Source organism: Stenella coeruleoalba (genome assembly GCF_951394435.1).
Source record: "Stenella coeruleoalba genome assembly, chromosome: 5".
Classification (NCBI taxonomy): domain Eukaryota; kingdom Metazoa; phylum Chordata; class Mammalia; order Artiodactyla; family Delphinidae; genus Stenella; species Stenella coeruleoalba.
Window position 1 is genome coordinate 76,526,095 of NC_137150.1, and position 27,233 is coordinate 76,553,327.

A 27,233-nucleotide genomic window follows, 5' to 3' on the forward strand; every position below is an offset into this window, starting at 1 on the left:
GGATGCAGTGGGGAGGGCAGATCTGGGTCAACTTCCCACTCGGAACCTTTGGATCTGTGGCCCCTCTCAGGGCCTCCAAATTCTCTTCTGTTAAATGGAAGCGATGGCAACCTGCCTGCAGAATTTACAGGGGATCTGATGGGGTCCTGGTGGTGAGGAACGGCAAGAGCCCATCCAGGGAAGGGAATATGCGTGATCCCTAACACTCTCCTTTCTGCTGAGACATCTCAACTGCACCCAACCCAGCATCCCAACCACTCTCACTGACTCCTCTCTCCCCAGTGCTGGACCTATTTGCCCAAGAGCATCAATGGGATCATCTGGAACTAGTGGATTAAACGAAGAGCTGAATAAAGTCAAACCATAGCACAGATAATGCCAAATAGTGTATAGTCCAAGAACAACTTTTCTTTGATTCCAGTTCTGGGGATGACTGGCCCAGGCTGAGTTTTGTGCACACAATGAGGGGATTGATCAGGAGTGTGCTGGATGGCATGGAAAGGGCTGGCATGCTGCACACTGGGCAACGAACCCATATGTTACCGTGTAGTTTAGAGTTGCATTGATTTGCACAAATCATACGTTAAGTCAGCGCACACACGATATTAATGCATGACTCCGGCCAGGCTGCTACTGCTGGTTTTCTGGGAGTGCTGGAGAACCAGTATTGTAGAAAGGTCCCACCAACTGCCATCCTAGCCCCTGTCACCATGGACAGCGGAGTAAGATGGTTGAAGTTGCTGTAAGAGGAAGGCAAGTTAGATAGTGGAAGAACTTTCTGCCTGGAGGGGGGAGGGACTCTTCTCAAACCTACGCAGATTGGGAAGTGACCCAGACCTGGCCTGACCCTCAGTGAATTCATACGGTCAACAAGCTTTTCATCTTTACCACAAGTCTATGAAGTAGTTGTTATTGGTGCTATTGTTGTGTGTGTCATTGTTATTGTTATCCCTGTTTTAAAGAGAAGGGAGGCGATGGCCGGGTGATTAAGAGCACAGTGCCAGGCACTGCTCCCGCTGGGGGTGACTGTTGACTAGTTCAGGGAGAGCCAGGGCTTTCCACTCAAGTCCACGCCCTTCTCACCCCACCCTATTTGCCTTCCCCGAAAGCCTCGGGGAAGCTTCCTCCGCAGAGGCATGCCACCCTCTTGCAGCACTGTGTGAACTGTCCCCATTGGGGCATTCAGCATGGGAGGCTCTCACTCATTCATTTAACACGCATAGGGGCTGGGGATCCAAAGGTGAACATGACATTATTCTTGTCAGCTCTTGGCGGACCTCTTAATGTCTTTGCTTCTCAGCCCACACTGGATTTGGAAAACATTTCCAGTCCATTACTTGGAGCAGAATTGTCACCTGCCACATCTTCTTTTTCAAGGCTGGCTGCTTTATGAGTGTCTAGACTTTCAGCCATGAGTGGGCACATTATCCAAAGTCCCTTTGGCTAAGAGCAAAGATTCCCTACCCTTTGTTCCACCATTCAGTCATTCTCTCATTCAACAAATAATTCAGTGTCAACTACACATCAGGTGATGTGTTAGAAGCTAGGGATATAGGCTGAGCAAAACAGACAAAGTTCCTCTCCTTAGGAGTTTACAGACATTAACCAGACACTTGCCCCATCTTGCTCTGCTGTATTGCCAAGGACTAAGGTGCTTTGTTGAAGAGTGGCTTCCTCAGGCACGGCATTCCTAGGGCCATTGCTGCCCCAGAGTTGGCCCATCCTGTCTTCTGGGAATCCCAAGGAGCAGGTCTTTGTTGATCCTTCCCTTTAGAAGGAGCCAGAGGATGCCTATAGTGTCTTCTGCCTCTTGTTCCAGCCCTTCCTGTGAGAGTTGCCCCAGTGGACAGACTTAGAGGGCCCCCAAAGAGGAGGCTATTCTGCTCCACCCCCAGAAAGAAGGCGTGCTCTGAAGAGGGGACTTGTTTCTCTGTGGAGTTGGATGGCTTGGCAAAAGCATGGGCACTGGAGTTAGGCTTAGTCCCAGAACCGTCACTTACTAGCTGTGTGCCTTGGGCAAGTCATGAACATCTCTATGCCTTAGATCCTCAGCAGGGAAGTGGGGCAGTAACACTTCCCTTGCAGGAATGCTGCAGTGATTAAATAAGATATCGTTGAAGAACGCTTCTGAGGCATAGTTGACATTTCATAAACATGTGCCCATCCTTCCTCAGTGTACATCTGACTTTCAGCTTCTTAAGGACATGGTTACCTGTTGAGTTCACACAGGAGGGATATTAAATATTAAAGGTAAGGAAGTGTAAGATTCCCCTGTTATATAACTACTAGGCTAGAACAGTTATTCCCACAGTGTGGTCCTGGACTCGGCATCACCTGGGAACTTGTTAGAAATGCAAATTCTTGGGCTCCACCTCAGAACTACCAAATCAGAAACTCTGGGGACGAGTCCCGGCAATCGACTTTAACAAGCCCCCCAGGAGATTCTCATGCACGCTAAAGTGTGAGAACCATGGGGCTAGAGACTGCAAACCGGTTGTCAGTGGGCCAAATGCTTTCACAGATGTGTTTTGTTGGGCTCCTGTCATCAGCTGGAGATGAGCAGCAGCTGCCCTGAGGCGTGGCCGTGCCCTTCTGAGGGGTCCAGTCCTCACTTGGCCACGCCCTCCCGTGTTACCCCAGCTGGCCTCACTCACGTGGCTGCCCAGCCCCTAGCGGCATCCAAGTTTGCGGCGCGGGCTCCAGGTCAGGGGACGGTGTGGGTCTGTCTTCCAGAGAGTCAGCAGCTCTGCTTCAGCTGATCCTGAACGTCAGCTGAGACACTGAGCTACCCAGCCCAGCAGGAAATAGGAACAGGGTAGATGGTTTTCTAATTCCTAAACCCAGCAGTCAGGTTCTGCTGATTTCACTTCAGGATTTGGTTTGAAGTGTTGTGAATTCCCAGCACATCACACACACCCACATTTAACTGTAGGTCCAAAAATACCCTCCACAGCCAAAGAGAGATGATTTTTTACATTCCCTGCTACCTTGGATTATCTGCCTCGCTGCTCTCTGCCACCTCCGCAGTTGGCCGGCTGATGAGCAGTGACTGGAAAGGGATGGCTAACGTGGAGGAGCGGAAGGGGCCAGTGGCACCAGGTCCTGCAGCAGTAAGCAGCTCAGGAGGCCACGGAGGACTTTGTTTACCCCACAAATGTAAATATGGGTGGACTCCGGGAGGGCTGCGAGGACCCAGGGGCTGTGATGTCTGGGGGTGGAGCAAGATGGGAGCTCTCACTGCAGAGGTGTTGGAACAGAAAATAATGATCAATTGCCCTGACAGCAGCAGGCATTCCCAGCCAGGAGAGCTAAAGAAAATGGATCCAGAACCCAGCACGGGATGGGATGTAGGGAAGAAGCTCTGGGCAGTGGGAGAGGAGCTGAGCTGGGTGCAGCCTTGGGGACAGAGGTGAGGAGAAGGCCCGGGAAGCTTCCCAGCTCTGCACCTCCACAGCTGGACAGAGCACCAAGCCCCCCTCCTTCCTTCCTGAGGGAATTGACTCTCCAGTAGCCCTGTAAGGAGATGGGAAGCAGGCTGGCTAAGCACATGGGCTTTAGCCTTGAATGGACCTGAGGCCAGATCCTGTGACTCTGGGCAAGCAACCCAACCTCTCAGCTTTCTCACCTGTCAAAAGACAATAAAGTCTTCTTCTTTTTTTTTTTTTTTTTTAACATCTTTACTGGAGTATAATTGCTTTACAATGGTGTGTTAGTTTCTGCTTTATAACAAAGTGAATCAGTTATACATATACATATGTTCTCATATCTCTTCCCTCTTGCATCTCCCTCCCTCCCACCCTCCCTACCACCCCTCTAGGTGGTCACAAAGCACCAAGCTGATCTCCCTGTGCTATGCAGCTGCTTCCCATTAGCTATCTATTTTACGTTTGGTAGCGTATATATGTACATGCCACTCTCCCACTTTGTCCCAGCTTACCCTTCCCCCTCCCCGTGTCCTCAAGTCCATTCTCTAGTAGGTCTGCATCTTTATTCCTGTCTTGCCCCTAGGTTCTTCATGACTTTTTTTTTTTTTTAGATTCCATATATATGTGTTAGCATACAGTATTTGTTTTTCTCTTTCTGACTTACTTCACGCTGTATGACAGACTCTAGGTCCATCCACCTCACTACAAATAACTCAGTTTCGTTCCTTTTAATGGCTGAGTAATATTCCATTGTATGTATGTGCCACATCTTCTTTATCCATTCATCTGTCGATGGACGCTTCGGTTGCTTCCACGTCCTGGCTATTGTAAATAGAGCTGCAATGAACATTTTGGTACATGACTTTGAATTATGGTTTTCTCAGGGTATATGCCCAGTAGTGAGATTGCTAGGTCGTATGGTAGTTCTATTTTTAGTTTTTTAAGGAACCTCTGTACTGTTCTCCATAGTGGCTATATCAATTTACATTCCCACCAACAGTGCAAGAGGGTTCCCTTTTCTCCACACCCTCTCCAGCATTTATTGTTTGTAGATTTTTTGATGATGGCCATTCTGACCGGTGTGAGATGGTGTCTCACTGTAGTTTTGATTTGCATTTCTCTAATGATTAATGATGTTGAGCATTCTTTCATGTGTCTGTTGGCAATCTGTATATCTTCTTTGGTGAAAGGTCTATTTAATAAAGCCTATTTTATAGGCATATGGTGAGGATCAAATAAGATAACATTTGTAAAACAATTAGCACACTGTCATAGAATAAAGAAAACAATAAAGCTTAGATATAATTATAATTATTAGAGAGCAGAAATCAGGTATTATCACCAGAAGACCTGGTATCTGGGATTTGGCAGGTTGCGGGTCATTGGTGAGGAAAATGGATTCAGATGTAAGTATTAACCAGTGAGCAGAAGACCATGGAATTATCTGTCCCCAAAGAGACAGAAAGTGTCCTCCACCAATTCTTGAGGCCCTTGGCATTTATTAGGGCCCTTGATAAGCCTTGGTTCCTGGTGCAGAAATGACACAATGTCCTGACACTGATGAGTGCCAGACACTGATGCGGCCAGTAAGAGATGCGGTTGATGTGAAGTGACCCCTCCCATCCCCAAATCCAGTTGCCCCGCCGTGGACAGGAGCTGTCCTACCTGGAGCCTGGGGGAACGGACAGGATGACCTCAGAGGTCCTCATGAGGCATTACTAACCTCAGGAAGCTCCAAATTTACCTGATTTCCCTCTGCCCTCTCTTACAAAACTTGGTATTTCCAGTTGTGTTGGAGGGGAGGTTGGGATGCAGACAGCCACCTTCCCCGGCTCCAAGCTAAGAGGCAGAGCACCTGGGCCCTTTCAACACCCACCCCACTGCACTGCAAGTCACCCCCAGGACCGCCATCCCTTCTAACTCAGGTTCATTGCTTCTGGGGAGATAAGCCCTGAGAAAAGGGCCAAGGGAGGGGGATTAGCATCCATGCATTTCTAAATCTGTCCAGCTGTGTAAACGGTTTAGAGCAGGATAAAGCAGACCATAATTATCACAATTATAATGAGAGGGGAGAACACGGATGCAGACGTATAATCCAGATTAAAGTATGAAGGGGAGTTACACTGTCTCCCAAGGCCCGTTCTATGCTAATCCTGTGTGAGTCTATGCGGCTAAACGTGCCTGGGGACCCATCCTGATATCTGGTGATGTGGAGACCAGTTGATTTTTGGATTTACAGCTTTCCAGGAAAACGTCGTGGAGCCTTGGAGATCAGGAGAGCATGGAGCCATGAAGGTGCAGACGGCAGCTCTGCTCAAGGCTCCAGCCCTGGAGGGGGTTGAGGGCTGGCCCGGCCCATACTGTGCTTTGCATACATGGTGAAGGGGCAGAGCCCTGGGCCAAACAAATGTTCAGTTTGGTCCTGACCCTGGTTCACTTCTTCCCCTACCTCCTTGTTGGCCTTGCTGTGCGAAGGCCTCCTAAGGGCTTGTCTTCGGGCAGGTTCCCTAGAAGCAGAGCCTGAGTGAGATTCTCATGTAAGTGGTTGGCTAGGAGTGTGTTTGTGAAGCATCTGAGAGGGCGTGAGGGAAGCAGGACAGAGCAGAGGACAAAGCCAGGGGAAAATGCGCTATTGAGGAAGACTGCCTGATCCGACTGGGAGCCCTGAAGTGAGAGTTGCACCACAGAAGTTGCTACACGGAGACGGGGCTGGGCTTTTATACTCCTACATCAGTCAGTGATTGCCCACTAGTCTCCCAGGCTTGTCTCCGTGAGGAGACTGTCCTAGGCTAAGGGCTGGCCTCTGGAGGAGTTTGCTAGGAGATGGGGAATGGGTACGCTGGCCCAGAAATGGGGGTCTGGCAGGGCACCAACAGCACCTGCTACAGAGCTCTTCCACTCCCACATTTGTCCTCTCCTCTTTCTCTCCATGAAACATCACATTAATTAAACTCAAGAAATTCCTCATAGGGACTTCCCTGGTGGTGCAGCGGTTAAGAATCCGCCTGCCAATGCAGGGGACACGGGTTCGAGCCCTGCTCCAGGAAGATCCCACATGCAGCAGAGCAACTAAGCTCATGCGCCACAACTACTGAGCCCATGTGCCACAACTACTGAAGCCCGAGTACCTAGAGCCTGTTCTCTGCAACAAAGAGAAGCCACCGCAACGAGAAGCCCATGTACCGCAACAAAGAGTAGCCCCCGCTCGCCGCAACTAGAGAAAGCCCGCATGCAGCAACAAAGACCCAACATGGCCAAAAATAAATAAATAAAATAAGTACATTTATTTAAATAAAAGTGATTAATTGCTGGGATAATTCTTCCTTGACTATTAAATGCTTATTTTAATAAGCATTCTTAAAATGAATTTTCATGTTAATTGGATTCTCATGAGGGCACTAAGAACCCGTTTTGTTATTATTATTCCCATTATACAAACTGCTGCTAAGGTGGTTAAGTGTTTTACTTTATGGTGACTTAGCTAGTCAAAGTAGTCCATTTCTAATAGTAAAATTTCAGGTGTACTACAGATATCAGGGAACTATTCCTTTTAAGGGAACTCTTTTCTGAACAACTCTTTAAATCATCAACGTCTTAGCACCCTTCCAAAGCATCAACCTCAAATGAAAATATTTATCAACAATCTTCTGTGTTCAAGACACTGGTATTTTGTGGGGGCTTTAAAAGGGTTGCGGCATACGCCTAAGAGGCTTTCAGTCTAATCTAGGAGCCAAATATGTAACAAATGGGGAGGTTTGATCTATCGCCAAATAAGACGGTAGGTGGGCATAGTAGGAACAGGGTATGGGGGAGCTTCTGAAGGGGAGAGGGATTCCAGGCTGGCTTTCGGAGAAGGATGGGTCTTGAATCAGTTAGATTCAAGCTAGCTGCTAGACAGTCCCTTCCTGCCAGCTGGTTGTCACTGGGACACCTGTGCCAGGAAGTGGCACATCCATCCATTTATGTATTCATTCACAAACACATGTCAGCTGAGCTCCCACTGCATGGCAAGCTCTATGCTTGGCTCTGGGGAGGCAGTGATGAGAGGGCTCCCCTCGGAGCTCACAGTCTAATGCAGACATGGCCCACACTGCTGTCAATTGTCCAGTCCCTCATCCCAGGTCCTGGGCAGTTCAGGCTGGCAAATGCTCTGAGCACCAGTGTCTGCTCTTGACTTCACTCAACTCTAATTAAACAAGGGGTCGGTTCGATATCTCCCCGGAAAGCAGAGGTTCTGCAGGAGGGAGTGTATCACTTAGGAATGTTTTTGGCTGCAAGAAACAGAAAACACTGCTTAAAATAACTTTAGACATAAGGACTTATTTAATCACTTAACAAGAGGTTTGGAGGTGGCAGCAGCTGCTGGTCTTCACTCACCGGCTCAGCAGCATCAGGGGAGCCTTTTGTCCTCCTGGTCTGTCTCTCATAGTATTGAAATGGCTGCTATAGCTCAGGACATCGCATTTTTCTGCATGGCAGGAAGGAAGGGGTTAGAGACAGCTGAGTCTAGTCTCTTGTAAAGAAAGCAGCACTTTTCCAGAATCTGGAGTTGCCTGCTTAGTTCTCATTGCCCAGAACTATGCACATGGCCACCCCTAACTGCAGGAGAGGTTGGGAAGCATCTCACCTGGCACTGAGAACGTTGCCACTCTGTGCAACATGGGGTTCGTTACCGAGGACGATGGGGGAATGAATATCAGGGAGGCAACCAGCAGTGTTGCTGCAGGAGAGCTGTGGACTTCCTTGTGCAATCCTAGGCACTGAGCTCCTGCTCAAGAAACTTCTGGATGGGGCTTCCCTGGTGGCACAGTGGTTAAGAATCCACCTGCTAATGCAGGGGACACGGGTTCTAGCCCTGGTCCAGGAAGATCCCACGTGCTGCGGAGCAACTAAGCCCGTGCACCACAACTACTGAGCCTGCGCTCTAGAGCCCACATGCCACAACTACTGAAGCCCACGCGCCTAGATAGAGCCTGCGCTCCGCAACAGGAGAAGCCACCGCAATGAGACGCCCACGCACTGCAACGAAGCGTAGCCCCCGCTCAATGCAACTAGAGAAAGCCCACACGCAGCAACAAAGACCCAAAGCAGCCAAAAATAGATAAATAAATTTAAGAAAAGAAAGAAAGAAAGAGACTTCTGGATGAATCGGAGTGACTCCTGATGAAGCACAAAGCTGCTTCTTCCCAGCCTGTCCTCTTCCCCTTCAGCGCCCGGGGACCATCACTCCTCTCCCCTCCCCTGCCCTGCCTCCAGCCAGGACCACCCATCCCATTTCCCAAGTCTGCCCTCCTGGTTTCTGCTTCAGTTTCACCCACCAGGGAGTCCCTGGAAAAGGAAGACGGGAGGGAGGATGAAAGAGGAGGGAAGGTGTTAATTAAACACCAGATGTTTAACTTGGTAATTAATGGCTCTGTCACCCTGAGTGGCATCAGCCTCCTCTTCTCTGTCTCTTTCACCCTCACCATTCTCCCCGCCTCTGGAGGGCCTGACCCTAAGGCTGAAAAGCCCAACATTGGTTCAATGGGGCCTGAGATCAGCAGAGGGAAGATGGAAGAAAATGGCCCAGGGAGACCTTGAGGAGCTGGTCCCCTTGGCCGGGAGGTAGTGAGGACATATTGGCATACTGGCACTGGGGACGGAGAGAAGGAAGAGCGGGAGAGAGACTGAAGGGGAAAGAGCCCTGAGGTCACAGACAGACAAGTGTTGTTTGGCACACATTGGGATTTCCGAAAATGCAAGTAATTTCTTGCACTTAAAAATAAAGGAATTTCACAGAAATCCAGAAGCACAGACTTTCTTTACAAATGGGTGGATCTGGGCCCCTGTCCTGGGAAGGCAGCAGTCTGGAGAAGAGGAGAGCTGAGTCCCAGCTGTCCTGTCCAGATGGGGATGTCCTGTCCCACCTCCCCTGCCCCTGTCCCTCCCCCCACAACCCCACCCCGCCCCGTGCACTTAGCTCATGTGTTGCCCGCCATCCCTGGGTTTGGGATCCAGTGTTGAAGTACAAGTGCCAGGACTTGACAATGGGTTGGACATGGGAGATGAGGGAGAGGGGATCTGGGAATGCTGAGATGTGAGTCAGGATACCTGAGGGGCAGGGGGTGGGGCTGGGGGAGGTCCCATTGACAGAAATGGGGGATGTGGGAGGAGCAGGTTAAGGGAGAAAGGTGACAGTTTCATTTCGGGCAGGCTGCAGTAGAAATGTCTGGGTGCCACTGAGATGGAGATGGCCTTGTGGTCTGGAGTCCAGAAGAGTAGGGCTGGCGAGGTGGAGGTGATGGAGCTGGGGTGGAAGTGGAAACCCTGGAGAGGAAGGAGCAGGGACCTCCCAGAGCAGTCAGAGTGAGAGAAGAGGGGATTGAGAGGAGAGCCTTGGAGAATCACAGATCTGGGAGAAAGAACTAGAAATGAGTTACGGCCAAGTGAGAGGTTTCAGGGAACCTGGACAGTGTCATGACAGAAAAGTAGGTACAGGGTCCAAGATTTTTTTTTTTTTTGCAGTACACGGGCCTCTTACTGTTGTGGCCTCTCCTGTTGCGGAGCATAGGCTCCGGACACGCAGGCTCAGCGGCCATGGCTCACGGGCCCAGCCGCTCCACGGCATGTGGGATCTTCCCGTACCGGGGCACGAACCCGTGTCCCCTGCATCGGCAGGCGGGCTCTCAACCACTGCACCACCAGGGAAGCCCAGGGTCCAAGATTTTTATGGCACTGCCATCTATATTATCTGCTGTGCAGCCCAAGGAGTGTTTCCAGCAGGCTCTATGACCAAAGCCCTTGTTCCTGCTGGTGTGGCGTGTTTGCTGACTCCCCAAAGAGACAGGAAGTCAGCCATTTACATGATGGCAGTTTCACCCCTTTCAGGCCATTTGGAGCCTTCTGTCTAATAACTCTAGAATGAAAGGCTTTTTCCCTAACTGGAAATTTCAGTATCATCCCAGAAATGGGGAAGCAGGTTGTGTGCACATAGGAAGGGTGTAGCTTCTGCTGCCGCCACAGACACACAGCTCCACTGCTCCAAAAAAACCCCTCTAAGGAAAGGCAGAAGGAACCAGGCTCTGGAGTCAGAGAGCCTGACCTGTGGCTTTCCTTCCCTCACCTCTACCCTTGGGTCGTGCATGTGTGAAATGAGGGAAGGTTGCCTGAGGATTAAGTGGAGGCTGGAGTCTGAGCCCGTCCCTCCCACCGGCAGTTCCTTCCTGCTCCCTCAGACGCCACCGGCACAGAAGGCAGCAGATGTTACTGGTTTCACTTCATTTCCATAGATTTACAAGCATCCCTTTATGTGTTACTGAAAAATTGGGTGTAAATCCTATTTTAAGAACACAGTGGAACTCATTACTTGAAGAATGCTTTAGAAAATCCTTTTGGGAAGTGAATAATAATCACCCTTTGGTAAAACTTTTGTGCCAGTGTTCATGAATTTCTTTGTCTGGAGTGCAGTTCACCTGTAAGGTCTTTCCCCGCGGTGTTCCCTTTGCATTTTGTGACCTCCTTCTTTCCCAGGGGACACACTGCTCCCCTTCCCTGCCCTGTCATCTCCCATCTCTGGTCCTCTCTCCCCACCCCCTCAGCCTCTGAGCTCCCTGACCGTCCCCTCAGCAGTAGCCTCTTTCTTCCTCCCCAAGACTGTGGCGGTGACTTAATGGTGATCTTTTACCTGCTACTTCTCTTCCTTCTTTAGAAATTCAGGCACAGATGAGTCTCCAGATGCCAGAAATCCTTGCTGCGTTTGAATGACTGGGTGGGAGTACGTGTGGTGGGTGTAGGAGGCAGAATAATGGCCCACCCAAGACATCCCTGTCCTTATCCCTGGAACCTGTGAATGTGTTACCTTATGTAGCAGAAGGGCTTTGCAGCTGTGATTCAGTTAAGGACCTTGAGATGGGAGAGCATCCTGGAGTATCCAGGTTGTCCCATTGTGATCACAAGGGTCCTTAAAAGTAGAGAAGCTTTCCCAGCTGTGATAGAGGGCCGTGTAACTACCAAAGAAGGGTTAGAGAGAGGCAGTTTCGCTGGCTCTGAAGATGGAATGTGGGCGGCCTCTAGAAGCTGGAAAAAGCAAGGAAATGGATCCTCCCCTAGAGCCTCCAGAAAGGAATGCAGCTCTGCCTACACTGTGATTTCAGTCCAGTGAGACCCATGGCAGACTTCTAACCTACAGACTGGAAGAGAATAAATGTGTGTTCTTTGAAGCCACCAGGTCCATGGTAATTGGTTACAGCAGGAACAGGAAATGAAGACAGCGGCCAGCGCACGGTTCGCCTGGACGTCAGGCCTCACACCTAACCTGTCTCTTTTGCCTTGTTCACTGGATATCCAGGGACTCACCCAGAATTGCCCCCTGTTGTTTCAGCTAGTCCTGGGTCTGCATCTAACTCCTGTTGCCCACACCTAGGACTGGGCTGCGTGATGCCCCAGCCAGGTAGCCAAGGTGCGATGGACAGTAGGGGGCTCACTTCACTCACTGATCCGTAGCAAGCACGCCCTGCGGGGGAGTGAGGGTCTGGCAGTGGACGCCACACTGCGGGGAGAGTGGGAGAAGACCCGATCCTCTGGGGTGGGGCTGGGGGGTCAGCCACACACCCCCTGGGATCTCCTGGTCCTCAATCCCGTGGATCTTAGGAGCTCTTTTTTAAAAAATTGTGGTAGCATACACACAACATAAAACTTACCATCTTAACCATTTTTGTGTACAGTTCAGTAGTAGTATGAACATTTACATTGTTGTTCAACCGTCACCCATCTGCAGAACTCTTTTCATCCTGCAAACTGAAACCCTGTACCCAGTAAACAGCAGCTCTCCACTCTCCTCTCTCCCCAGCCCCCTGGCAACCATCATTCTACTTTCTGTCTCTGTGAATCTGTCTACCCTTCATATGAGTAGAATCATACAATATTTGTCCTTTTGTGTCTGGCTTATGTCATTCACCATAATGTCTTCCAGGTTTGTCATGTTGTAGCGTGTATAAAGGTTTCTTCCTTTGTAAGGCTGAATAATATTCCATTGTATGTTTATACCACATTTTGTTTATTCATTCATCTTTTGATAGACACTTGGGTTGCTTCCCCTTTTGGCTGTTGAGAGTAATGCTGTTATGAACGTGGGTGTACAAATATCTTTTCAAGTCCCTGCTTTCAATTTTGGGGGGTATATACAGGCATAGCTTGGAGATGTTGTGGGTTCAGTTCCAGGTCACAGGAATTAAGTGAATATTGCGATAAAGCAAGTCACACGAATTTTTTGGTTTCACAGTGGGTATGAGAGTTACGTTTACACTATACTGTAGTCTATTGTGTGCAACAGCATTATGTCTACAAAATGGTACATACCTTGATTTAAAATACTTTATTGCTAAAAAATGCCAAAACAGGGCTTCCCTGGTGGCGCAGTGGTTGAGAGTCCGCCTGCTGATGCAGGGGACACAGGTTCGTGCCCCGGTCCGGGAGGATCCCACATGCCGCGGAGTGGCTGGGCCCGTGAGCCATGGCCGCTGAGCCTGTGCGTCCGGAGCCTGTGCTCCACAACGGGAGGGGCCACAACAGTGAGCGCCCGTGTACCACAAAAAAAAAAAAAAAAAAAAGAAAAAGCCAAAACAGGAAGTTCCCTGGTGATCCAGTGGTTAGGACTCAGCGCTTTCACTGCCAGGGCCTGGGTTCACTCCCTGGTGTGAAACTAACAGCCCACAAGCCGCACAAGCGGAAAAAAAAAAGAAAAAAAAAAAAAGCCAAAACAATGACAATAGTAACCTCAGAGGGCACTGATCACAGGTCACCATAACAAATATAATAATAATGCAAAAGTTTGAAATATTGCAAGAATTACCAAAATGTGACAGAGAGCAGAGGAAATGAAGTGAGCAAATGCTGTTGGAAAATGGCACGGATAGATTCGTTCAAGGTAGGGTTGCCACAAACCTTCAATTTGTTCAAACAAACAAACAAACAAGCAAAACCAAAACAGTATCTGCGATAGGCACAACAAAGCAAAGCGCAATACGATGACGTATGCCTGTACCCAGAAGTGAAATCGCTGGATCACATGGTAATTCTATTTATATTTTTCTTGAGGCACTGCCATGCTGTTTTCCATGGCAGCTGCACCGTTTTACAGTCCCACCAACCTATTTTAACCATTTTAAAGTCAGTGGGATTAGGAACACTCACGCTGTGGGTGACCATCAGCACCACACCTTCCTGTAGGGGGTCTTTGGGTTCTAGAACTGCCTCTCCAGGTGTTGAGAACCATGCTGTGGTGAGTGAATAGAAATGGACCCTCCCCACAAAGGTTTCTTTTGAGCAAGCGGATCTGTCATTGAAACCCCAAGGAAGCCCAGGCCTTTAGCTGGATTCCTGGGCTGTTTTTGAGCTGTAGGAATGTTTTCAAATGCAGTTGTCATTTTATACAGAAACTGCCTATCTGATAGCAAAATATTTCCATGGGGAGCTTGCCCACGGGGAGGAGAAAAAGGAGGCTGCTCTAATGAATAGATAAGCTTGATTTGCTTTTGGCAACATACTTAGCATTTAATTCCAGCAATTAAAGTAGGCAAGTCTCCTTTGTTTCCTTCTCCTTGCCAAAACAATTAAATATTACAGAATGTTTGGAAAACAGAAAAAAATTCCTACTCATGGACATACCACCTTAGGGTGAGCACCGCCACCACCGTTCACAGTACTTGTCCGACAAGGTATGAACCAAATATGCTGCTCACCTTATTTCATTTAAGCTGCGCTGCAACCGTGAGGCAGGGTCCTGGTTCCAATCCGTGGCGTGTCCCTGAATGCCAGGTTCTCTCCTCCTGTGTCTGGTCCGCCCGCCTCCACCCACATGCCGTCCCCTACAGAGTTGCCCTCACGAGGTTCACACTTGCTTGTTGTGCAAAGTGATGTAAATATTCCCTTCCTATTCTTGTTTTCAGTCCTGACCTCGTGTTGACATACTCTGTTCATAGGAGCAAGTCCAGACTGATGATAAATGCAGAATGGCTGTGGACTGCACTTTTAAGCTTTCCCCGTCTGCAAATGTTTGCCGGAGCAGCCTGAGCTCCGGCAAGAAGCCCTCCAGGCCCGGACTCTGCTCACAAGGCTTTGTCCAATAATGCCATTTTCCTGTGTGGTGCACTGAGACTGTGCAAGGGGCAGGCTCTGGAGCTCGGCCGCCTGGGTTTGGGTCTGACTTCTACCTGTTTGACCTTATGTGAGTTACTTAGCTGGTCTGCGCCTCAGTTTCCCCATGAAATGGGGATGAGAATAGTACCTGCTCCATAGGATTATTGTGTGATTAAATGGCATAATATAAAGAGCGTAGAGCACTGCCTGATACATAATAACATGGTCTTTGTTGTTATTATTTAGTCTTGGTTTTCCCACCAGCTCCCTGCCCAATCTCAAGTTTCACTTTCCTCATCTATAAAATACAGGGTTGAACCAAATGATCTTTAAGAGCCCTTCCTATTAAACCTTCTGTGATCACACTTTTCCTTTTATCTTCCCCCATAGGTTTACTTGCAGTTAGGGGGATGCAGGTGGGACTGCAGGAAGCATGCCAAACACTGATGGGACAGATGCATGACTTGGAGTTTGCTAGGAATAGACCAAGAAGAGGAGACGCCAGCCTAGCCCGGCCCAGCCCGGACAGCAGAGTGCAAAGACAGGGAATGAACTTGCCCCTGGGAAAGGGGGTAGGGGTGGGGGTGGCATCCCATACCCTCACCCTCAGGTTCCAGAGCTGGAAAGTGCTGGGAAGTCTTTCCGAGCCTCTGCCCCTCCCCCACCTGGTCCCAACCTTCTCTGGGGCCCCGTCGACCAGATGGTCTAGATGGGAAGAAAAGAGAGAAATCCGTATCCAATCTGCTCTATTCAGAGCAATGGGAAGGAATCTGCATCTCAATTTTATCTTTGTGCTGAGCTTGGCTAAGCTTTGCCCCCCAAGTGGTGAGTGATGGGTGGGTGGGAAGATGGCATTCCTGGTCCTGGGCAGGGGGAGGGGGAGGGGGAGGGAGGAGCGCCCCCCTCCCCACACCTTTCCCTCCCCACCAGACCGCAGGCAGATTGCATTCTTTCCTGCTCTTGGTTCCCCCTATTTCCTCTTCTTTTCTTTTCCTTCTCTTTTTCTCCTTTCCCAGGCAGGCAGCCAAGTGGAGACTTTGAATCGAAGCAAGGAGGGAGGGGCCCGGGAAGGAGAACCAGCTGAGCCCCCTTCCCTGAGGGTCCCCAAGGGCTCGAGGGCTGAGCTGAGGTGGGGACGGAAAGGAGCATCTCACTCTCTCCCACCCACCCTGGCCCCTGGCTGTCCAGTCTAGGCTGGAGCCCAGGGCTGCCAAGCAACTGTCAGTGCCCTGGGTGTGGGGCTCTGGACCCTGCCCTGACCGTCCAACCTCTGGAATGTCTTTCTCCAGAGCTGCTCAGGACCTGGAAAAACTGGCCTCCACAGCCAAACTCACAGGAGACTGATTTGCGGCCGGAAGTCGGCTTAATCGCCGGAAAGCGCTCTCCCTGGTCTGGAAGCTGACTCAGGAAACCAAATGAAACTCCAAAGGCTGCTTAGAGAGTGTACGCAGCCAGGGCTCGGCAGGTGCCAGGAGGGCTGGGGCCAGTCCTCCTCGTGGGAGGGCGGTGTGTGGAGTGGCCGAGAAGTGGGCTTCTGCAGCACACAGTCCCGGATTCAAATCCCCACTCTGTTATCACCTGGTGCTGGGAGCTTGGGCATGCTCCTCAGTTTTGCTCACCTCTGTTTCCTCTCAGCAGCTGAGAATGGTGATCTCTTGGCACCTCTCAGCTTTCTTGCCAAACTGCTGTGAGATCTTGCAGGGAAAGAGCTTAGCACAGTGCCTGGCACAACCTCAACAGGCAGCAGCCACGTTTATTCGAGGTCATAGGTTGTCTTTTCCTTTCTCATTATACCTTTTTTTTATCAGTCAAATGAAAAGAGAGCCCTGGCTGCTCTGGAGACAACCCCCTTGCAGCAGTAATTTGAGTGGTCTCCACTGCTGCCTTGGTTCAGCTCTGTGACCCATGTCCCTCCTACCTGGTCGTCCAGACCCTCCCGGCTTCTATGCAGGGCCACCCACTGCAGTTGGGCTGTTGTGTTCTCCACTGGGTGCCAGTGGGGGCTGAGATCCACCTGTGCTCTGAGTGCACCTAATTCCACTTCTCAGAGTTGTCCTGCAGACAGGTGGCCTGCTCTAACCCACCCGCTGCCCGCTGCCCCCTAACTTTCCAAAGCACAGATCCAGCCACATCCTTCCCCTGCCCCAAACCATCGACATGTCCTCCTTTTCAGCAGAAGAAAACCTCCTGATGCTTCAGGTTCATGCTAAAGTCTCCATGATTTTGCCTTGGTCTTCCTTTGCAGACTCATCTCCTGCTGCCCATTTCTCCAGCCTCGCTAGATTATGCGAGGATGGACAAGGGCCAAGTCTCTGCCTGTGCACTTACCATTCCGACAGTCTGGAATGCGCTTTGCCCCGACGGCTGGGCGAGCTCCTCTTCTTCCCTCAAGGCCCTATTTGAGTTCTACCTTCTACATGAGGATATAGACCTCCATCCCACTGGCATCCTCTCACTTCCCTTTCCCAGGGCACCTTGGAATCTGCTTCCTGCTCATCCTCTCCTCATGCTTCAATCTCTTGTGGGACCATAACCTGCAGGAGAACTGGGACACCCCCTCGTTCGTCCTTAAACTGAATGGAATGGCGGATGACCCGATGGTCCTCAGTGCGGCCTTTCAGCGTCTCCTGCCAGAGGCAGGTGTGGGCAGTGGGCTCTGGCAAGCAGGGAGGGCCCGGTTATACATCACACACACACACACACACACTCACTCTCTCTCTCTCTCTCTCTCCACCCCTGTCTCCCTCCTCCTTCGCCCCAGAGAGCCAGACAGGAGCAAAGGTCCCTCTAGGACTGTGGGCCTTCCAACAGCCCCAGACCTGGCCCTCTGCCCTTCTTTCTCTCTCCTTCACTCTCTGTCAGCAATTTCATCCCCTCCCACAGTTGCAGCTAATCCTCCTCCCACTATCTGAGCTGGGAAAATGAGCCCTGGACAAGTCCCATAGAGGCGAGGAGTCTCAAGGGGCGGTCCGCGTGGGTGTGCATTCTCTCTCTCTCACACACGCACACACACACACACACACACATTCACACGGCTCCAGGCACCATTACAGTGACCCCATATTGAGGACCACAGGGAATTGGGGCAGCAGCGGGAGAGAAGGCAACAGAAGCTCTGGCCAAGGCTTTGGGAAAATGCTTTCCTTGTCACTGAGGGTTTCCGAAAATAGCAAGAGTCAGCTTGTGCTGCTCTCCCTCCCCCTCTCCTAGAGCACCCCGCCCCAGTGCCAGTGCCAAGCGCTTGGAGACAGGGTGAAGTACAGGCTTCCAGTGACCCCTTACCATCCAGACCCCAGGTCCAGGTCACTGTCTCTGCCTAGTGACTTCTCGTGCCATGGGCAACTGTCTCCGCTCCTCTAGTGAACCGTAAGCTCCTTGAAGGTAGGGGCCAAACTTTTATCCTGTGACGTTCTACCTCCCTCACATCCTTTATCTATATAGGAACCTGCACATAGTAGGTATTCAGCAAATGCTCAGTAAAGTATCGTATTAACAAATGCATGGGTGAACCTGGGAAGACATTTAAGTGACTAGTTGAATGTTTTATGTACATGAAACTTTCATACAAATGGATTTCATAAAAGACCTACTCTGTGCTAGACTTAGTTCTGGGAGCGTGACAATCATTCTGTCCAAGGCAAGGACATATTAGCCGTATTTTACAGGTGACAGAACTAAGATTTGCACTCAGGTCCTGCAGCTTCCCAAGCTCCAGACTTTCCGTGGTACTCTACTAGCCTCAAGAAGGTGTGATGACCTCTGCTATGCACTGCTAGTGGAGAAATGCTGTGATTATTTTCACGTCAGACTAGAAAAACATAATAGAAATAGAAATTTCTGTTTGTCTTAGGCGTGTTGGTTGTAGGTATGAGAAACCAAACTGTGTGGAATAGGAATCGTGCTTGGCTAATGATATCTGAGGCCTGAAAAAAAGGGCTTAAATTAGGAGTGAATTATGCAATAATAATAATAATAGCCAACCCTTATACAGCATCTGCTTTGTGGCAGGTGCTCATCTAAGCCTACTAGACAAAATAACTCATTCAATGTTTGCAGCAACTCTGTGAGGGAGGTATTATTATTCTCCCCATTTTACAAACAAGGAACAGACACAGAAGTGTGATGGTCCAACATGAGAGAGACGCCTGGCGGTAGGCAGAGCAGAGCTGATTCTGTCATCAACAGCCCAGGTTCCACCTGTCTTTCTGCACCACGATCCTTATCATGTGGCTAGAGGTCACCTAAAGATGCAAGGCTGTCCTATCTTCAGGCCAGGCGGGAAAGGAGCCTTCTCAGATACGTCCCCGCAGGCCCCAAGCGACTTCCTTGCGCATCTCACTGGCCACTGGTCTGAAGGCCAGGACAGGCCCTGAGCAGGGCAAGCTGCCCCCACCTCACCCCCAGTGATGCACAGGCGCCTTTAGGAAGAAGGAGGGCAAGAATGGACACCCAAGAGGCAATAGTGTGTAGGCGACTCCTGGTCTGACACAACTCCAACAAGCTTAGGCAAAAACAGGGACTTTGATTACAAGGATCTGGGAGCGGGTGGCTCACGGAAGTAGAAGGTAGTCAGACCTCAGGAAAGGGCTAGAACTGGGAACTAGAAGGCTGGCAGCGTCCCAGGGAGACTGCTCTCTCCTGCCACTGGTCTCTGACTTCTGCTCCTCTCCTCAGCCCACAGGACAGGTGGAAGACAGCGCCCCCATGGGGCCATTAGTGTTCCAGGTTCCTCTGAAAAGACTGACTTGACCCTGGGGTTGGGGGTGGGAAGCATACACCCAAATGGCCAGGGAGAGCATCTGATTGGTCTGTTTTGACCACGTGACTTCCCTGGGTGCAGGCAGCTATGGTGGGGGGGCGGGGATAAGGTGTGTAAGGCTGCTGAGGGTCCACCCCTTTAACGTGTGGATGGGGGCGTAGATCATTTCCAAAGATGGGGAATTCTCGGGAGTTGGGGAGTCAGGCCCCACCCCAAGGATCTAGAAAGGGTTCAAGAGGTCAGACCCTGTAACCCTCTCAGTGATGTGGAGGTTAACTGCCTCCTTTTTTCACTATGGCAGCCCCTGCTCTGCTGGCCTCTCCAGGCCCTGGTTCACGGAGCCCTGGCCATCTGCACCCCATGCTCCCGCCCCATCCCTTGCCACCCGGTTCCTTCTGTCCCTCCTCTGTACCCCTCTTAGGATCTCCCGGCTTCTTTGCCAAGGGCAGAGGAGGTCCTTGAAGGTGGTGGTCAAATAGGCTGGGCACGGCCCCTGTGGCATTGCGAAGTCAACACGTCCGCCACCCCGCATCAGGATCAGAACCCTCACCGGAACAAAGACTCTTCCTGTCTGCTCCCTGATCAGAGTCTGCCTGTCGCTGGGTGACTGTGGTCTGCGAGCCGCTTCCATGTCCATCGACTGCTCGGGCTCTCTCTCCCTCTTTTCTCCTCCCTCGCCTGAGCAGCGGAGATGGGAATCCAGGTTCTGCCCTCAGTCCTTCCCGCCCTCATTCCTGTGCCGTGTACCCTTCCCTTCTCCTCAGGCCGCAGATGTGCTGTGCTGGGGCCAGGTGGACAGAGTGATATTAATCTAGCAATTATTGATTCAGGAGGGACCTGGAGGACATATTTACATGAAAACCGTAATGTGAGCAGAACTTCTGCTGCGGAAATTAGGTATTTTTAGGCCTGGGGTCTGGGGGAGAGGAAGGGGCCTAGGATGTGCTCCTAATTCAGGCTGGGGGGGGACTCAGAATCTGGCCACGCAGAGGGCCAGACCTGGGGACTCTGGGAGTGGCAGGGAGGCCTGGGAAAGAAGCGTAGGGCAGGGGGAGGGTTGGGAATAATGGGGGGAGGGCAGCTGCCTTACCGCCTTCCATGTCCTGAGAGGCCAAAGGAAGAAAAGCCCCAGCTAAGGTCTAAAAAGAGTATGCTTGCATATGCATTGAACATTGACAATTAGGTGTTAATATCAGTCAGGGTCCCCATAGGAAACAGATGGCACACGCAAACTGGGAAATGTGAGGCCAGTTTAATAAAGGAACTGTTGACAGAGGTGTGGGAAGGGTTTGGGGAACCATATGGGAAGGCTCACTGTGCAATACCCTCGGGCTGATAACCAGGGGGCAGTACACCCCCACCCTGAAGGGAGGAAGTGGGGAGCGATTGTGGAAACCTGGAGGCCGAGAAGCTGCAGGAATGAGCTCTGACCTTCTGTGGAGGGATGCAGCGGCCCACTCTGCTGCCTCCTTCCTCCCTCCCTCCCCCTCCCCATCTTCTGCCAGTTTCCCCCATTGACCAGAGGGAAGGAGGCCCCCCGATGCAGTCCAGACACAGAACAGGGAGGGGGAGGGAGAGTGGAGGAAAGAATAAAAGGCATCCACCGCAAGGGCGCAAGGGGATTTCCCCAGTCCCTCCCCAGTCCCGTGTTTCCCCCCTCCCCTTCTCTTCCTTCAGGGCACCAGAATAGCTCTAATTGATGCTCACTCTCTGCCAGGCACTGTTCTAGGCCTTTGAAAGGTAGGGAGGGAGACGCAAGAGGGAGGAGATATGGGGATATATGTATGTGTATAGCTGATTCACTTTGTTATACAGCAGAAACTAACACACCATTGTAAAGCAATTATACTCCAATAAAGATGTTTAAAAAAAACAAAAAAAGGTAATACACTCCAGTATCCATGGGGGATTGGTTCCAGAAACAGCGCCCCCATACCAAAACTACCTTATATAAACTGGTGTAGTATCTGCATATAACCCATGCACATCCTCTCATATACTTTAAAGCATCTCTAGATTACTTATAATACCTAATGCAATGCAAATGCTATGTAAATAGTTGCTGGGAGCATGGCAAGTTCAAGTTTTGCTTTTTGGAACTTTCTGGAATTTTTTCCCCCAAATATTTTCGATCCATGGTTGGTTAGAGGCAGAACCCGCAGATACAGCCACCTGTAACTCCCTTAACTTTTACAACTGCTGAGGGAGTTGATATTGTTATGCTCACTCCCAATTTGGGGAAACTAAGGCAGGGAGAGGTTAAGTATTTTTTCCTAGAGTCGCACAACTGGTAAGGAGAAGGCTGGGATTTAAACTCAGGTTGACTGGCTCCAGAGGTTTGGCCTTGCCTGTTGATTCCACACTCCCCCAAGGCCAGGAATCAGACTCAAGGAAAGGAGATGATGGGCACCCAGGACAGGACAGCAGTGCCAAGCCCTTTGCAGCAGGAAGGACCCAGCTTAGGACTGAGGAATAAGTTCTAGTGAGCAAGTGTGTGAAACATCGCTTCAGGGAATAAGTTTGAGCCAAATCTCCCTCCCAGAGGGTCTCTGCTCAGAGAGATGGCCAGGCTCTCCTGGGGAGGGACAGAATTGAGCCTGAGAATGAAGGAATGAAAGAGGTGCTCTGGGGACTAATGACCCGTGGGGTGCAGGATGCGGTAGGGTAAGGGTGCATGGACGGTGTAGTCACTGGGGTACTTCTGGAAGCCTTGCAGCAATGCAGTAATAGGTTTTAATACCGTTGCACACACAAGTGAGGAAACTTAAGAAGAAAATCATCCTGCTGTAGCTTTCCAGACCTTGAGTAAGTAGTGGCAGTAGGGAGGGAAGAGAGAGGAGGGGTTAGGAGCAAAAAGAGCATGAAGGAAACCCAGGGGCCTCTAGGGCTTGGGGAGGCTCATCACAATCACCTTTGGGATCACTTACCTGCTGGCCCCAGGACTCCGCCCCCAGTGGAAGTGATTCTGATTTGCTCCTATCCCAACGGGGAATCCCTGATCTAGTTCAACCTTTCACTTCACAAATAATGAAAGTGACATCAAAGAGGTCACTGAGTGGGTTAAGGACATGTGAGGGATGTGGGATCAACAGGGCTTGGTGACACATTGGATGGCCCTGGGAAGGAAAGAGGTGGGAACTGATTCAGAGGGTCTGGGTCAGGCTCCAGAGGAACCGTTGGGCAGCTCCATATTAGAAGTTTCAGGGAACCAACACTAATTTTTAAAAGGTTTTAAAATTTTTATTGAATAGGTATTAAACATATTTAATATTCAAAAATGAAAATAAAATAAAAAGGTATATATTGAGAAGACTGGATCACCATTTTGCTACTTTTAAGTAACCATTTTTTAAAGAATTAGTTTTGGTTTATTTTTCCATTGTATCGTAATGCTAATATAGCAAATATAAATATATATTCTTATTTCTACCCTCTTTTTTAAGAAATTTATTATTTATTTTTAGTTTTGGCTGCGTTGGGTCTTCGTTGCTGCGCACGGGTTTTTCTCTAGTTGCGGTGAGCGGGGGCTTCTCTTATTGCGGAGCACAGGCTCTGGGCACACGGGCTCAGCAGTTGTGGCTCATGGGCTCTAGAGCACAGGCTCAGTAGTTGTGGCCTACAGACTTAGTTGCTCTGCGACATGTGAGATCTTCCCGGACCAGGGCTTGAACCCATGTCCCCTGCATTGGCAGGCGGATTCTTAACCACTGTGCCACCAGGGAAGTCCTCTACCCTCTTGTTTTACACAAAAGGTGCTATTACACTGTTTTGCACCTTTCTTTTTTCACTTAATATACCTGGAGATTCCTCCATAGCAAGATCTGGTGCAAACCCCCATTCTTTTCTGGAGCTGCATCATATTCCCTTCCAAAGACATAGCGTGGCTTATTTAAGCAGTCTCCAGTTGCTGGATATTTGGTTGTTTCCTGTCTTTTGTTATTTCAAAAAATACCACAAGGAATAATCTTGTGCATAAGTCACTTTGCCTGTGTGCAGGTGCGCTTATAGTCTATTTTTGTTTCTTAACTAACTGTGGTGAAGGAGCAGGTTTTCCCTTTCAATTTACAATCTGTCGCAGATGGATACTTATGTAAAATTCAATAAAAGCAAATTCCTTGAGGAGTGAATTGAAAAAAAAAATCTAGGCAAAATACAAGTCCACATATTTTGTTATTACATCCAATAGACATAAAAATTGCTCTGTTGGGTTTCCCTGGTGGCACAGTGGTTGAGAGTCCGCCTGCCGATGCAGGGGACACGGGTTCGTGCCCCGGTTCGGGAAGATCCCACATGCCACGGAGCAGCTGGGCCCGTGAGCCATGGCCGCTGAGCCTTGCGCGTCCTGAGCCTGTGCTCCGCAACGGGAGAGGCCACAACAGTGAGAGGCCCGCGTACCGCAAAAAAAATAAATAAATAAAAATTTGCTCTGTCAAATTACTATAAAGGTTTTAAAAACCACTCTCCAAATTCATTTATGTTATCTCAGACTGATCACAGCTTGTGGATCGGGTGACCGCTTTACTCCCAGGAATTAGGTCAAAGGGTAGACGCCTCTGTTGTTTTGCCAGATGTTGCCAAATCCCTCTCCATCGGGTTGTACAATTTTGCCCACCCACCAGCAGTATATGAGAGCGCCGCTTTTTCCACTGCCTCACCAAGAGCTGTCATCTCACTTGGATATGTGCTAAACTGACAGGTGAACAACGATATCTCAGTCCAAGTTTTCATTTGTGTTGCTCTTATTATGAGTGAGAATAGCGTCGTTCATATTTTTAAGTCCTGTTTGTATTTATATTCTTTGCCATTTTTCTACTGGACTGTTGGTCTTTCTCCTCTTAATTCTCAGGAATTCTTTGTATATTAGGAATATTAGCCCCTTGTCTCTGACATGAACTGCAAATCTTTTTCCCTTTCTTGTCATTTGCCGTTTGATTTTGCTTGATGTTTGTTTTGGGGAGAGAGGGAGCATGCAGAAGTTTGTGGGTTTTATGTAGTTAAATTTGTCAATCTTTTCTTTAATAGCTTCTGGATTTGGAGTCGTGGTTCTCCACTCCAAGGTTATGAAGAATTCGGCCCACATTTTCTTCTAGTATTTTTCTGATTTTATCCTTAACATTTAAACCTTTCATCCAGTGGAATTTTTCCTAGTTGGTGTGAGTTATGGATCTAAATTTATCTTTTTACAAATGACTACCCACTTGTCCTAACTCCATTTATTAAAATCCCTAAGATACCACCTTTATCATTAAAATAAATTTTAAGCCATTTGGGATCATAATAGAAAAAGCTCTATAATTTGTCAGTTTTGTCCAGAATACCATTACAAGGGAAATTAGCTTTCAAGGTATGATCTATAACTTTACATTACTAGAGCAGAGCAAACTCTTAAGTATTGTAAAAAAAATTAAATTTATTTAAACAGACAAACAAACAGATCCCGTGGGGCTACCGACAGGCACGGAGGAGATCGGGAGAGGTGGGCACTGCTGAGGGAGTGTGTGGTGAGAGTGAGTGTTTGCATTTCAGGTCTCCCCCCAGCCCGCCTCCAGGAGCTGGGAGTACAGAGGGGCCCACCATGGTGTTCCCGGGACCCCTGGCTGTCACCCTGCTGCCGCCCAGCCTCACACTGCTGGTGGTGCACCTCGCCAGCTCCCAGGATGTCGCCAGTGAACCCAGCAGTGAGCAGCAGCTGTGCTCCCTGAGGGAACACCCCATCGTGGCCTTTGCAGGTGAGAGCCACTTCCCTCTCAGTCCTTTTTTGCAATGACTGTGTCCTGAAGGACTTTGTGTCTCTTTGGCTGTTGGAAGTCATTTCTTGTAGGGTACGGGAGACTCTTCCTCTGGGGATAGATGTAAGAAGGATGGGCAGCCATGGGCTCGAGGGATCTGATTTTAGTCTCCAGACAATTTGTTCAGGCCCTTCATCCATTTTTCCCTGGGGGAGGAGGTGGTCTTTCTCTGGAATTCCTTTGCCGGAGAATGAGGTTATAGATGCCCAGGGTGCTGTAGCCAAGGGTTGGTTGGTCTTCTTGTGCTTCCAGCTCTTCTGGAAGCACAAGCTCTATTTCTTGGCTACCCTGGGAAAGAATGAAGCTGACTCGCTCATTAGGAAGTGCCTAGAGATCTCTGGAAAGGTTCCCTGTGCTCTAAGATGGCTGCAGGGATGCCTGTCTTCGGCGCCTTGGGAGCCCCCAGGGAAAGGGGCCTTGATGACAAATAACTCCTTCTGTCAAGGAAGGGCATGAGAGTGTCTTATCATAGTCTTTCCCAGACTGGAGTTTGGGAGTCGCTGGACATATTCTGAGGGGTCCATACGTTCTCAATAAGTTTCTAAAATTAGTATATACATTTGATGATCATCTAAAATCGTAACAAAACACACATCCTGGCGCATCCTGCACGTTCTCCCTCAGCCTGTTAGCCAGTTTGGTGGTCACCGGGGGTGTTAGGACCACGTCGACACTCCATGATGGAGCTCACACTGGGATCTGCACATGTGGTCTCAGGGGTCCCCATGTTCTTAAGTGATAAACACCCATCCTATTTCCTCTTCACAATAACACTGGCAGCGAGGCAGGGCAAGGGCTGTCACCTCTGTTTACAGATGGGGAGGGCTGAGGTGTAGACGGTTGGAGCGACTTGTCAGAGCCAGATCTCCATGTCTCCCTCCTGACTCCATCCCGGGCTCTTCCCATTCCCCGCCGCAAAGGGACCAGGTGCGTCCACCGTCAGATGCGCGGCAGCCCATCCTCTGTGATTCCACACAGCCAGCTGAGAGAGGCAAGATGGAAACCAGAGTGGAGAAATGAATCCATAAGACCGAGGCGGGCGTGGGATTCGGCGGGTGGGGAAGGCAGTATGGATAGGAGTTGGGGCAGCGAGGTGGGGAGGCTGGAGGCGTTTCAGATGTGTGGGATTCCCAGCTGTGGGCTGGCTCCTGTCTCCGGGAGGAGGGTTTCCAGCTGTCTTCTCCGTGCTGTCTTGTTTGAGCTGGGATCTGAGGCTTCGAAGGCTTAAGTGGATTAGAGCAAATTAGTAATGTCCTTAAACCTACAAAACGCACGCACACCCTCCGACTTCTGATGGCTTCTGGAGGCTGTCACTGCAGGGAGGGACGAAGGAGCAGAATCCTGAGCGTGTCCTCATGCGGGGGCCGCCTGAGGCAGCTCCTAATGAGCCCTTTCTTCTCAGGGGCTTTGCTGGGGCACGGTTGGCCTGGCTGATCCTGGGGCCATGGACAATGGAAGGAGAGCAGGGAAATCCCTGTCACCCAGCCAGGCGGATCTGTACTGGAACAAACTGGCTGGTGATGGGAGGAGGGTGGAGAGGTGGAGGATGTGTTCCTTGAAAGCCTGGCTTCCTTGACACCATTTCTGATCTTCAGCTGTAAATTACTTGAATGAAACTGACTTCCCACCCCGCCCCCTTTCAGAAGGAAGGAATGAGGCCCAGAGTGACATAGGCAGTTGACACAGAGTGACTAAGAAATCCCCTGAGCCCCAGGTGAGCAGAGATGGTCCGTCCTAGACTGACAGCCCCGGAGACGGGCGTCATATCTGTTTTTCCTCCTCAGGCCTCCTGGCCTCCCCAAAATTCACCCGTTCCCTCTTTCTGTTGGCTTTGGGTTTTCCTGTCTATTGGCCAAATTTTTCTTGGGCCCCTGACCCAATACCTGACTCCAGGCACGGAGCTGGACGCTGCGGGGCCTCAGAGGTGAAGAAGTTTCCTTTGAGTACTCATGTCCCTGTTGTTCCTTAAATGTCGCTCCCTTTGGTCCCCCAGTGCAGTTAGTCCTGGATGAGGGCTTGTCCTCTTGTCTCCCGCATCCTTTAGTTCTGCTGGGCACACACTAGAGACTCCATTCACGTTGGGTGACTATGTTCTGGGTGATGCTGTGTTCCAGAGAAGCGGCCATAATCCAGCCCGGCACCAAC

At 50.0% G+C, this 27,233-nt stretch overlaps 1 protein-coding gene across 1 annotated transcript in view; it reads left to right on the forward strand.

Moving 5' to 3' along the window:
* The window catches only part of SEMA5B (semaphorin 5B), a 117,671-nt gene that overhangs the window by 53,174 nt on the left and 37,264 nt on the right, over positions 1-27,233 (forward strand). Inside the window, exon 2 of the mRNA XM_079922312.1 lies at positions 24,826-25,028. Within this exon, the coding sequence (XP_079778438.1) occupies positions 24,875-25,028 (154 nt within the window). The 5' untranslated portion in view covers positions 24,826-24,874. The remainder of the gene's footprint in view (positions 1-24,825; positions 25,029-27,233) is intronic.